Source organism: Zea mays, chromosome 2 (assembly GCF_902167145.1).
Source record: "Zea mays cultivar B73 chromosome 2, Zm-B73-REFERENCE-NAM-5.0, whole genome shotgun sequence".
NCBI classification, from domain to species: domain Eukaryota; kingdom Viridiplantae; phylum Streptophyta; class Magnoliopsida; order Poales; family Poaceae; genus Zea; species Zea mays.
Genome location: NC_050097.1, coordinates 129,916,123 through 129,928,848, shown reverse-complemented (window position 1 = coordinate 129,928,848; position 12,726 = coordinate 129,916,123). Strand labels below are relative to the sequence as shown.

Genomic DNA, 12,726 nt, shown 5'->3' with positions numbered 1-12,726 from the left:
CAATTCAAATGCACTTCAGGAATGAGAAAATTAGAAGCAGCTCAAAGAAAATTACCGAACAAAGTCTCCTTTCAAAGCAGGAGTTCCAGAGTATTGAGTGCTTATTGCATCTCCATGATTGGCCCACACTGAAATGGCAATATTATTCATACTTTTATAGGTGGAGTATTAATTGGAACCATGATTAATAATTAGTAAATGTAATACTTACGAATTTTGTAATTTGCATCAAAATCTGGAAAGTCACTGACAGTATCATTAGCAACAAAAACCCCTATTTCTTGGAGCTGACTTTCCAGAAGTTTTCTCCCAATCATGCTCTATCAATATCACAGCAAATATCAGAGTTCTCGTAAGCAAGATGTTAAAGGGATATAATAATGGACTGCAAGGAAATGATATATGTCAGCATGAAAGCGCAAATATTTTTAGTTTGATCCAGTCGATATTGTGTACATAAACTTCTTGGAGACAGCCTTATGCAAGGTGAGGCATGTAATGACTGCATCAAAAGTATGCTTTGCTCAAGCACAGAGAATCAGAAGACTTTTTCATTGCTAAACCAAAACCAGAACAAAACTGTAGACTATGCTAGCGTTTAAAGCTTTGAAGTTAATAGCAGGCTAGCTGTTGAGCTGACTTTTGAAAAGCTAGAAAGCTGAGGAAATGAACTAAAAGCTGAAAAGCACAGTTTGAGGGGCGTTTCCTGTCTTTTAGTCTGCTAAGAAGCTAAATTTTATTATAAAAGCTAATCGCAAAAGACCAATAGGTAGAAGCCAAAAGCTAGAAAACTAGCTTTGAGCCAAAAACGCAAAAAGCTGCAGTTCAAACTAACAGGAACTAAACCATGTAGGTTGCAATACTTCAAAAGGAAGACATACACACCTTGGCCTCTGCTACTGTTGTGAACAATTTTGTCGGCATATACACCTTGGCCTCTGCTACTGTTGTGAACAATTTTGTCGGCAAAACATACACACGCTGCAAGAAGCCCATGTCCACAACAGCAAGTGGCTAGCTGGCGCGAAAGGGTCTCTAGCATAATGGTTAAGCCTTTCGAGTAGCAACTTTAGGTCCTGGGTTCGATCCCCCTCGGGGGCGAATTTCGTACTTGGTTAAAAAAATCCCCTCATTGTGCCCCGCTCATTCTCGGAGAATGGAATCCTACGCGTCACCCTCCGGCTAGGCTGATGCACAGTGGGCAGTGGATCGGCTCATTAGTGATGGGGGGCCAGGATTCGGAGGTTTTCTTGGCTGGGACCATGTTTCGGTCTCTTCTTCATATAATACCGGGAGAGCCGTCTTTCCCTCCCCGGCCGAGTTTTTTAAGTGTCTAGCTGGCACCTAGATTGGTGCATTGAATCTTTCCTAGTTTATTGCATGCAGTTCAGTCAATTGGCTAGGATGAATAATAGGATTTATTGCATGCATTCCACTCAATTGATTAGAAGGATTAATAGGAAGGGAGTGATTGTAGGGGTTGGTGATCCTTGATGGCTATTTACCTAAAACCCGCATGGGCTTAGGGGTTAAGCAAACAAGGGAGTGATTGTAGGGGTTGGTGATCCTTGATGGGTGTAACACCCTGAATTTGGGGGTATAAAATTTCTTTGCTCATACTCACAAATTCAGGTGTTACTTCCTTTTCTCATCCTTCTTAATTCTCTTCTCTCTCATTTCTATAGGAGTTAAGTGCTTATTTTACTTGTAACTATAGTTTATTATGTTAAACCCTAAGGGAGTATGAATTGTTGCATCATGTTGAACCCTAGGTTTCACTTCTGCTTGGTGCATAATTCTTGTAAGGTTTGATTTGAATTTGGGGCTCATTTGAATTTGAATCAAATAGAATAAATAAAAGAAAAGGGAAAAACAATTCAGAATAAAAGAAAAAGGCAAAGAGGCCCAACCCAGCCGCCCCCCTCGGCCTTTCGGCCCAGTCGGCCCATCTCCCGCGCGCGCCTCCCTCCCCTTCTCTCTCTGCGCAGCGGGCCCGGCCTGTCGGCGCGGCCGCCTTCCGCGCACCCGCCTCTCTCTCTCACTGCTCGTCCGGCCCCACCCGTCGGCGCCCGCCTTCCCCGCGCGCGCCCGCTCCCTCGCTCTCTCTCTGCCCGTGGGCCCAACCCGTCAGCCCCGCTTCTCTCGCGCCCGCACCCGCTTCCTTCTCTCCCTCTGCGTCGCGGGCCCGGCTTGTCAGCCCCGTCGTCCCCGCGTAACCGCCACCGAGCTGCTCGCGCCCACCTTCCCCGCGCCCACGTCGCGCGTGGAACCCGCCCCACCTCGCCCTCGGCCACTTGTGCCCCGAGCCCCACTCGCCCTCACCCTCTCTCCCCCCATTTGCGCCCAGTAGACCCTCTCTCCCCCTCGCTGCGCGCACGCAGAGCACCGCCGCCATAATCCCGCCGTCCCGAGCTCGGTTCCTCGTCGCCGTTGGAGCTCCGCCGCGCCCTTAGCCCCGGTGAGCTCCGCCCCGACGCCCGCAACTCGGAACGCGCCCCAATTCCCTCTCCCCCTCCCTATTTCTCTCTGCCCGCGCTCACCCGTCGTCCGCCGTGCAGCCGCCACCGTCGACCCGGGTCTCCGTCGCGTCTCCGTCGCCGCCGAGGAGTCCCCGGAGCCCGCCTTGAGGTAACGGACCTCTCCCGCCCCTATCGCCCTTTGTTTTGCTCTCTGTTGCGTTTGATTGCTCGCCGGAGTAGAGTAACCCCGCCGCCGAGCCGCCCCGCCGTGAATCGCCCCCCTCCGGTGCCTCTGCCCCGACCCAGACCCTACCGGAGAACTCCCCGCGCCCTCCCCGACCTCCCCGACCTCTCGGATTGCCCCAGAGCCCCGCCAGTCGCCCGTGCCCCTCGTCTCCGGCGAGCCCTCCGCCGCGGGGACGAACCTGAATCAACTCGCCCGGACCTAATCCTGGCCGTCCGCCAGCGATCCAGCGGCCCAGGCCCACTGCCCCCTCACCCCGTCTCTCTGCCCGCTAGGCCCCGCTTGTCAGCTCGCCCGCGCACCCGCGCTGTCCGCCCGGCCCCGCCCGTCAGTCCGCCCGCGCGCTCTGCCCGCCCGGTCCCGCCTGCCAGTCGCTCGCGCCCGCGCTGTCCGCCCGGCCCCGCCTGTCAGCCGCTCCCGCCGCCGCGCGCCCGCGCGCCCGCCCGCAGGATCTAATCCTAGCCGTCGATCTGAGATCCAACGGCTGTAGGCGCCCGATACCCCTTCGCTCGCGCATTTTCTTAAAGAGCCCCCCTGTTTTCTGGAAATTGCGCCCGCCGTCCCTGGTTTCTCGCAGTTAAGTCCCTGGCTCTTTTATTTAATTCAAAATGAGTCCTTAGGGTATAATTTTAACCCCTAAACTTGTAAAATTCATAACTTTGTCATATGAACTCCAAATTAGGTGATTCAAATTGCAAAATGTTCATAATATTATTATCTATCTGTTTATGCAATGTTTCCCTGCTGTTTCCATATACTAATTAATAGCTAATCACTAGGATAGGATTAAGACTATTGAAACCTTATTTAAGATAATTAGAAATGAGTAGACTTTAATAAAAGTTGGTTTACTTAAGTTTATGGACTTACACACTTAAGTTTAGGAACTTAAACCAGATAATTATTTAATCCCACCACTAACTTAGATCTGATTAGTAGATAGTAAATCACTTTGTGTAGTCCTCTACCCCAGACCTAGGGAACACTAGAGTGCCTACCCCTTTTCTGTTATGAACTTGTGACCCCTCTCTGCTGCATATGTTTGGTATATTGTTTTTGTTTGTTATTTTCCCAAGTGCATAGTGTGAATGATTGCTTTACGTAGACAACGAGCAGTCTGTGTTTCCCGAGGCAGTTGCAGAGGAAGTCCCTGATCAGCAGTTTGGTGAAGGCAAGTGTCCTCTGTCCCATTATGTCCTATTCATTTATAACTTACTACCCCGCATTACTTACTGGAAACCTAAGGATTGACTAGCTTTACATTTTACTTTATCCTTGATGACCTTATGGGCTATTATGGTTAGCACTTTGCTATTGCTTTAACATAATCAATGAACATGATGTGACTATTTATGATACTGTTATCCTGTTGATGTTGATGATCTTGTGATACTCTAGGGGGCTCAGGCTGTTTCCTGAGTACCTCTCCGTAAGGACTGGTTCGTTGAGAGACCACCCGGGATAACAGTGCAACCATGAGGGTGAAATGGGATGCCCTTAGCTGATTAATTAGATGAACTAGAGGTGTAGTTGCTTAGCCGTCGTGCCGTCAATGGGGTCCAGGCACAGTGCTTGCTCTGCCGAGGCTGAGTGCCGAGGTTCTTTCGTTTTGCTCTTTGTTAGTCACTCTCCTGCGGGGAGGGGTACTGTGTTTATCAAACTGGAGAAACCTAACGGGCAGCTATGATCTCTAGGGAATCTTTGTAAAAGCTACGTAGTGATGCCCTGCCGGACCACCTAGGTAGTGGTCAATGGGGAGTAGCTCTTCCCGGGTAGAAAGGGAATCATGACTCATGGGTAAAGTGTGCAACCTCTGCAGAGGGTAGTGAAACTGGTATATCAGCCGTGCTCACGGTTAAGAGCAGCCTTGGGATCCTCTTTGATTAGAGATACAGATGGTTCGAGATACAAGGATTATGTTATGGTTTTGGTTCGACTATGATGATGATGTTCCTCGATGAGGAAATGGTTACGGGTTGGTTAATGCTAAAATCTGGCTTCTACCAATGATAAATACCTGACCAACTAAAAGCAACTGCTTGAGCCTAACCCCACATAAAGCTAGTCCACTTCAGCCAAACGGGACATTTGCTGAGTACGTTGATGTGTACTCATCCTTGCTTTACCACAAAACACCAGGTTGTCCGCATTGTAATCACTGCTCAGGAGAAGGCGAAGCCGTGGAAGGAGACTTCCAGGAGTTCCAAGACTACGATGAATTCTAGGTGTGGGTTGGCGGCAACCCCCAGTCAGCTGCCTGTGAAGGCCTTATCGTTACTGCGTTTCGTTTAGCACTTTGATTTACTTATTAAGACAATGACTATGTGGATGTCTATGACTCTATGATGTAATAAGTACTCTTTTATGTTAATATTCGAGCATTGTGTGATGATGTTCATTTATGTAATCGCTGTGTACGTGAGTTCTGATCCTGGCACGTACATAGTTCGCATTCGGTTTGCCTTCCAAAACCGGGTGTGACATAAGTGGTATCAAAGCCCATGCTGACTGTAGGACCGCTGACCTAGAGTAGCACTGGTCGTACTAAGGACTATTGACCCTCCCCCTCACCTTGACATCTGATGTTACTTCAAAAGTCGGTCACCTCGACCAACCCTATATTTTACTATCTATCTATACAATACCTTGTTAAAATTTTTATCTTATTCTGTCTTTGGTTTATTCACTTGTCATATTAGTTCTGCTCTTACTCTTATGCTTACGGTGTCTTTTGTAGATGGCTCGTCTTAGACACACTGCACGTAAGTCGGTGATTCCTTTCCTGCCGTCTCGACTTGCGGAGCGTCCTCTGCACCGCACCGTGTCCGGACAGTCGAGTCACCTGGAGAGGCTGCACCACCGCCTGCGTGAGGAGCAGGAACGCCGGCGCCAGCACGGAGAGCAGCAGGGCTCTTCCTCCTCACCCCAGCAGGAGGTGGAGACCGTGAGGCCCCGTTCCTCTGTTGCCCAGCTGGAGGCGCCCCTTGTACCACCGCGGGATGCCCCGGCTGTTGGAGGAGCTACTGGAGGAGATCCCGACGACGACGACTCAGACCACAGCACGGAGTCTTCTGAGCCGCAGGAGGCGGAAGGATGGGTCGCCCGACCCATCACCCGTGACGCCGCTCGCGGTTGTCACTTCCACGACGCACTCGACACCTTGCTGCGCCAGGCTTTCGACCGGCACACCTGGTCGATCGAGTATCGTTGTGTAGTCTACCAGCACAGTCGCGGGAGGTACCCGGACCGCTGGGAGGCTACCTGCCTAGTTCGCCGTCCGGAGGATGACCTCCGGGGTGCGGAGGCCGTTTCGGAGCACTATTCCATCTCCGAGAGGGACACTGCAGAGGCGGCTATGCAGGATGCAGCACGGCGTGCACTCTCTCAGTACTGTTCTTTGTTCGGTGGCGTGGCCGATGGTCTTAACCTTCGGTACTACCCCCGCCGCCCTACTGGCAGCACAGAGAGTGTGGTTGTCTCACCCGTTGGTGAGGCTAACCCCAGGTTGAGCAGCACAGTCAACCTAGTCGCAGTGCTTAACACGGAGCTGGACCACTCTCTGGACGAGCTAAGCAGAGCTCGAACGGAGATTGCGGAGTTGCGTGCTGAGTTGGCAGAGCGCCATCATCAGGAGGGTGGTTCTCCCGCTCCTGTTGGGACTCAGCACCCATACCGCTCACCGCCACGTGGTCACCACACTTATGGTTCCCCCGTCTGTAAGACCAGGATAGATTTGGATCCTTAGGTCGTTAGCGTCGAAGTTTGTAATAATTCTTAAGTCAGATGTCTCAGTTTTAGGTAGTCAGTTTAGTTTGCTTATCAGTTGCTTCCATTTAGTTTAGTTTGCTTATCAGTTGTTTGCATGCTTGTTATGATGAACTTGTGTTGGAGTTGGATCTTTGTAATGACTGTAGCCAACATGTGGGTTTCCCCTGCAATTTGGCTTAGCTAGTAATATTAATGAAGTCAGTTGTTTAGTTGGGAAGCCATTTACTCTTACTTTCCTTTCTTATCTGAGAAGCTGTGTTGAATCATAATGAGGATCAGTGAAGCTCTTTTGTTTACTCAGTGTCATGAAGAATTCTGTATTCTCTTTTCTTATGCTGAAGGATTGTGAGATCAATGCTGATGTATGAATGTCTTCCACAGATGTCTGACAACAGGCGCCGATGCAACAGGCGTGCTCAGCTAGAGCAGCATGACCAGCAGGAGGAAAATCAGAGGCAGCCTCCCCCACCACCCCCGATGTCAGTGGAGCAGATGTTCTTGATGCAGACCCAGGCAGTGCAGGCCATTGGGCAGACTCTGGCAGCCATGCAGCAGGCTCAACAGCAACCCCAACCCCAATTGCAAGTGCAGATGCCCCAGATGCCACGAGATAAGCGTGGTGAGTTCATGAGAGGGCACCCTCCTACCTTCGCCCATTCTGCTGACCCCATGGATGCAGAAGACTGGTTGCGCGCAGTGGAGAGGGAACTGCGCACCGCCCAATGCGACGACAGGGAGAAGGTTCTGTATGGTCCCCGCCAGCTGAGGGGAGCAGCCCAGTCCTGGTGGGAGTCCTACCTCGCCACCCATGCTGACCCCGAAGCCATCACTTGGGAGGAATTCAGCGAGAGTTTCCGTCGGTACCATGTGCCAGAGGGACTGATGATCGTGAAGAAGGAGGAGTTTCTGGCTCTGAAGCAGGGACCCATGTCTGTTAGTGAGTACAGAGACAAGTTTCTGCAGCTGTCTCGTTATGCACCCGAGGATGTCAACACGGATGCCAAGAGGCAGTACAGGTTCATGAGAGGTTTGGTGGATCCCCTGCATTACTAGCTGATGAATCACACCTTCCCCACCTTCCAGCACCTGATCGATAGGGCAGTCATGACTGAGAAGAAGCGTAAGGATATGGAAGATCGGAAGCGCAAGATGAGTGGACCCCAGTCCGGAGGCATCAGCCGTCCACGTTTCTCAGGCAGTTCATCTCAGCAAGGCAGACCTGGTCACCCACAGGGATATCAGAATCAGAATCAGCGTCCGCATCAGCAGCAATTTCAGAGGCAGTACCCGCAGCAGCAGCAGCAGTATCGTCAGCACAGCCAGCAGGGAGGTAATCAATATCAGAAGCAGAACAACCAGGCACCTCGCCTTCCTGCCCCAGCAGCGAATCAGAGCAACCAAGCAGCCCCAGCACAAGGAGGAGGCAGAGGATGTTTCCACTGTGGAGATCAAGGCCACTGGGCGATGCAGTGCCCAAAGAAGACGGCTCAGCAGCAGACCAACCCCAATGCTCCAGCAAGGCAAGGTGTACTGCAGCCGGCAGCAGGCAATCGTAACCAAGCGTACAACCGTGGAAAGGTGAACCACTTGGAGGCCGAAGCAATCCAGGATGCACCCGATGTGGCAGTAGGTATGTTCTCAGTCGAATCTCATCCCGCAAAAGTGCTATTTGATACTGGTGCAACTCATTCATTTGTCACTGCAACATGGGTAGAATTGCATAACATCTCAGTAGAGGCAATGATGCCACCCATGAGGATTAATTCGGTTGGTGGCAAGGTGCAAACAGATAAAATATGTTCAAACATAATGGTGGAAATAAGGGGGATAGGATTCCCCAGTGACTTAATAGTAATAGACACCCCCGGGATAGATGTTATTCTAGGGATGAACTGGTTAATGAAGTATGAAGCAAATGTTAGTTGTGACAAGAGGACCATAACATTGAAGTCCCCGTCAGGAGAAGAGGTAGTGGCTGAGCTAAGGATGCCTAAGTCAGAAGAGGGAGTCTGTCACCAGCTTTCAGTTGATAGTAAGGAGCCCAACCCGCTCGAGGCTATTAAGGTTGTGTCGGACTTTCCGGATGTGTTTCCCGAGGAGCTAACGGGCATGCCACCCGAGAGAAAAGTCGAATTTGCCATAGAGCTTATCCCTGGTACCGCCCCCATTTCAAAGAGAGCCTACCGAGTGTCTGGACCAGAATTGGTGGAACTCAAGAAGCAGATAGATGAGATGTTAGAGAAGGGTTACATCAGGCCAAGTACCTCGCCTTGGGCCGCTCCAGTGTTGTTTGTAGAGAAGAAAGATGGTACCAAAAGGATGTGCATAGACTACAGAGCCTTGAATGAAGTCACTGTCAAGAACAAGTACCCCCTGCCAAGGATAGAAGATTTGTTCGACCAGCTCAGAGGTGCCAGCGTATTCTCGAAGATAGATCTGAGATCTGGTTATCATCAACTCAGAATCCGACCCTCGGATATACCGAAGACGGCATTCATCACCAAGTACGGGTTATATGAGTTCACAGTTATGTCCTTTGGTTTGACAAATGCGCCAGCCTTCTTTATGTACCTGATGAACAGTGTGTTCATGGATTATCTGGACAAGTTTGTGGTAGTGTTCATCGACGACATTCTCATATACTCTCAAAGTGAGGAAGATCATGTAGAGCATTTGAAATTGGTATTGCAAAGACTTCGAGAGCATCAGTTGTATGCCAAGCTGGGCAAATGCGAGTTCTGGATTCATGAAGTCTTATTTCTGGGTCACATCATAAACCAAGATGGGTTAGCAGTGGATCCAAAGAAAGTAGCAGATATCCTGAACTGGAAAGCACCGAAAGATGTTCGTGGGATCAAGAGCTTCATTGGAATGGCTGGATATTATAGGCGTTTCATTGAAGGTTTCTCGAAGATTGCTAGACCAATGACAGCGTTGCTAGCGAAGAAAGTTGAGTTTAAGTGGACCCAAAAGTGTCAGGAAGCATTTGAAGAACTGAAGAATAGATTGACTACAGCTCCTGTGTTAGTCCTGCCTGATGTCCACAAGTCATTCTCAGTATATTGCGATGCTTCGTACACCGGATTGGGATGTGTGCTGATGCAAGAAGGGAGAGTTGTAGCATACTCATCTCGACAGCTGAAGATCCATGAGAAGAATTACCCCACACATGACCTGGAATTGGCAGCAGTGGTTCATGCTTTGAAGACCTGGAGACATTACCTGTATGGGCAGAAGTGCGACATCTACACAGATCATAAGAGTCTGAAGTACATATTCACCCAGTCAGAGTTAAACATGAGGCAGCGAAGATGGTTGGAACTGATCAAAGACTACGAGTTGGAGATACATTACCATCCGGGCAAAGCCAATGTTGTTGCAGATGCTCTGAGCAGGAAAAGTCAAGTCAATATGTTGGCCTCGCACCCAATGCCGTATGAGTTAGCCAAGGAGTTTGACAGACTGAGCCTCGGTTTTCTGAATAGTACGCAAGGAGTGACAGTGGAATTAGAGCCCACCCTAGAGCGGGAGATCAAAGAAGGGCAGAAGGATGATGAAAACATCAACAAGATCCGGCAGCTGATCCTAGAAGGAAGAGGCAAAGACTTTCGAGAGGACGAAGAAGGAGTAATATGGTTTAAGGACCGATTGTGTGTTCCCGACCTCAAACCCATTCGGGAGCTGATCCTAAAGGAAGCTCATGAGACAGCCTACTCCATACACCCAGGGAGTGAGAAGATGTACCAGGATCTAAAAAGGAGGTTTTGGTGGTATGGTATGAAAAGAGAGATCGCAGAATATGTCGCCATCTGTGATAGCTGTCAGAGAACCAAAGCAGAGCATCAGAGGCCTGCCGGATTGTTGCAGCCATTGCGGATTCCTTAGTGGAAGTGGGATGAGATCGGGATGGATTTCATAGTTGGCCTACCTCGTACCCGGGCCGGTTACGATTCCATCTGGGTGGTTGTGGACCGCTTAACAAAGGTGGCCCACTTCATACCTGTGAAGACGACATACACCGGAGCAACGTTAGATGAGTTATACATGTCACGAATAGTCTGCCTTCATGGTGTGCCGAAGAAGATAGTGTCAGATCGAGGAACGCAGTTCACATCTCATTTTTGGCAGCAGCTACAAGAAGCTTTGGGCACACATTTGAACTTCAGCTCAGCTTATCACCCGCAGACAGACGGCCAGACTGAAAGAACTAACCAGATCCTAGAAGATATGTTGAGAGCCTGTGCGTTGCAAGACAAGTCAGGATGGGACAAAAGGTTACCTTATGCAGAATTCTCCTACAACAATAGTTACCAGGCCAGCTTGAAGATGTCACCGTTTCAGGCACTCTATGGGCGGAGTTGTAGGACTCCGCTGCACTGGGACCAGCCTGGAGAGAGACAGGTGTTTGGCCCCGACATCTTGCTTGAAGCCGAAGAGAATATCAAAATGGTTCAGGAGAACCTGAAGACAGCCCAGTCAAGGCAGCGAAGCTATGCGGACCGAAGGAGAAGAGAACTGAGTTTTGAAGTGGGAGACTACGTCTATCTGAAGGTGTCACCTATCAGGGGAGTCAGAAGGTTCGGAGTCAAAGGCAAGCTAGCACCCCGGTACGTCGGACCATATCAGATTCAAGCCAAGCGTGGAGAAGTGGCCTACCAGCTCGACCTACCAGAGAGTTTGTCAGCAGTGCACAATGTGTTCCATGTATCGCAATTGAAGAAGTGTCTGCGAGTACCAGAAGAACAGTTGCCAGTGGAAGGTTTGGAAGTCCAGGAGGATCTGACATACATAGAGAAGCCAACGCAGATTCTGGAGTTTGCAGACAGAGTCACCCGGAGGAACACCATCAGAATGTGCAAAGTCAGATGGGGTCACCACTCTGAGGAAGAAGCAACCTGGGAACGAGAAGATGACCTGAAGGCCAAATACCCTGAACTCTTTGCTGACCAACCCTGAATCTCGGGGGCGAGATTCTTTTAAGGGGGATAGGTTTGTAACACCCTGAATTTGGGGGTATAAAATTTCTTTGCTCATACTCACAAATTCAGGTGTTACTTCCTTTTCTCATCCTTCTTAATTCTCTTCTCTCTCATTTCTATAGGAGTTAAGTGCTTATTTTACTTGTAACTATAGTTTATTATGTTAAACCCTAAGGGAGTATGAATTGTTGCATCATGTTGAACCCTAGGTTTCACTTCTGCTTGGTGCATAATTCTTGGAAGGTTTGATTTGAATTTGGGGCTCATTTGAATTTGAATCAAATAGAATAAATAAAAGAAAAGGGAAAAACAATTCAGAATAAAAGAAAAAGGCAAAGAGGCCCAACCCAGCCGCCCCCTCGGCCTTTCGGCCCAGTCGGCCCATCTCCCGCGCGCGCGCCTCCCTCCCCTTCTCTCTCTGCGCAGCGGGCCCGGCCTGTCGGCGCGGCCGCCTTCCGCGCACCCGCCTCTCTCTCTCACTGCTCGTCCGGCCCCACCCGTCGGCGCCCGCCTTCCCCGCGCGCGCCCGCTCCCTCGCTCTCTCTCTGCCCGTGGGCCCAACCCGTCAGCCCCGCTTCTCTCGCGCCCGCACCCGCTTCCTTCTATCCCTCTGCGTCGCGGGCCCGGCTTGTCAGCCCCGTCGTCCCCGCGTAACCGCCGCCGAGCTGCTCGCGCCCACCTTCCCCGCGCCCACGTCGCGCGTGGAACCCGCCCCACCTCGCCCTCGGCCACTTGTGCCCCGAGCCCCACTCGCCCTCACCCTCTCTCCCCCCATTTGCGCCCAGTAGACCCTCTCTCCCCCTCGCTGCGCGCACGCAGAGCACCGCCGCCATAATCCCGCCGTCCCGAGCTCGGTTCCTCGTCGCCGTTGGAGCTCCGCCGCGCCCTTAGCCCCGGTGAGCTCCGCCCCGACGCCCGCAACTCGGAACGCGCCCCAATTCCCTCTCCCCCTCCCTATTTCTCTCTGCCCGCGCTCACCCGTCGTCCGCCGTGCAGCCGCCACCGTCGACCCGGGTCTCCGTCGCGTCTCCGTCGCCGCCGAGGAGTCCCCGGAGCCCGCCTTGAGGTAACGGACCTCTCCCGCCCCTATCGCCCTTTGTTTTGCTCTCTGTTGCGTTTGATTGCTCGCCGGAGTAGAGTAACCCCGCCGCCGAGCCGCCCCGCCGTGAATCGCCCCCCTCCGGTGCCTCTGCCCCGACCCAGACCCTACCGGAGAACTCCCCGCGCCCTCCCCGACCTCCCCGACCTCTCGGATTGCCCCAGAGCCCCGCCAGTC

At 51.3% G+C, this 12,726-nt stretch overlaps 1 protein-coding gene across 2 annotated transcripts in view; it reads right to left on the bottom strand.

The window, feature by feature from the left end:
• The window catches only part of LOC103648908 (phosphoinositide phosphatase SAC7), a 67,807-nt gene that overhangs the window by 19,027 nt on the left and 36,054 nt on the right, over positions 1–12,726 (bottom strand). For both annotated transcript variants that reach the window (XM_020548405.1, XM_020548406.2), the window contains exons 14-15: positions 212–320; positions 56–128 (exon numbers count right to left, since the gene is read on the bottom strand). In XM_020548405.1, coding sequence (XP_020403994.1) covers positions 56–128; positions 212–320 — 182 coding nt within the window. The remainder of the gene's footprint in view (positions 1–55; positions 129–211; positions 321–12,726) is intronic.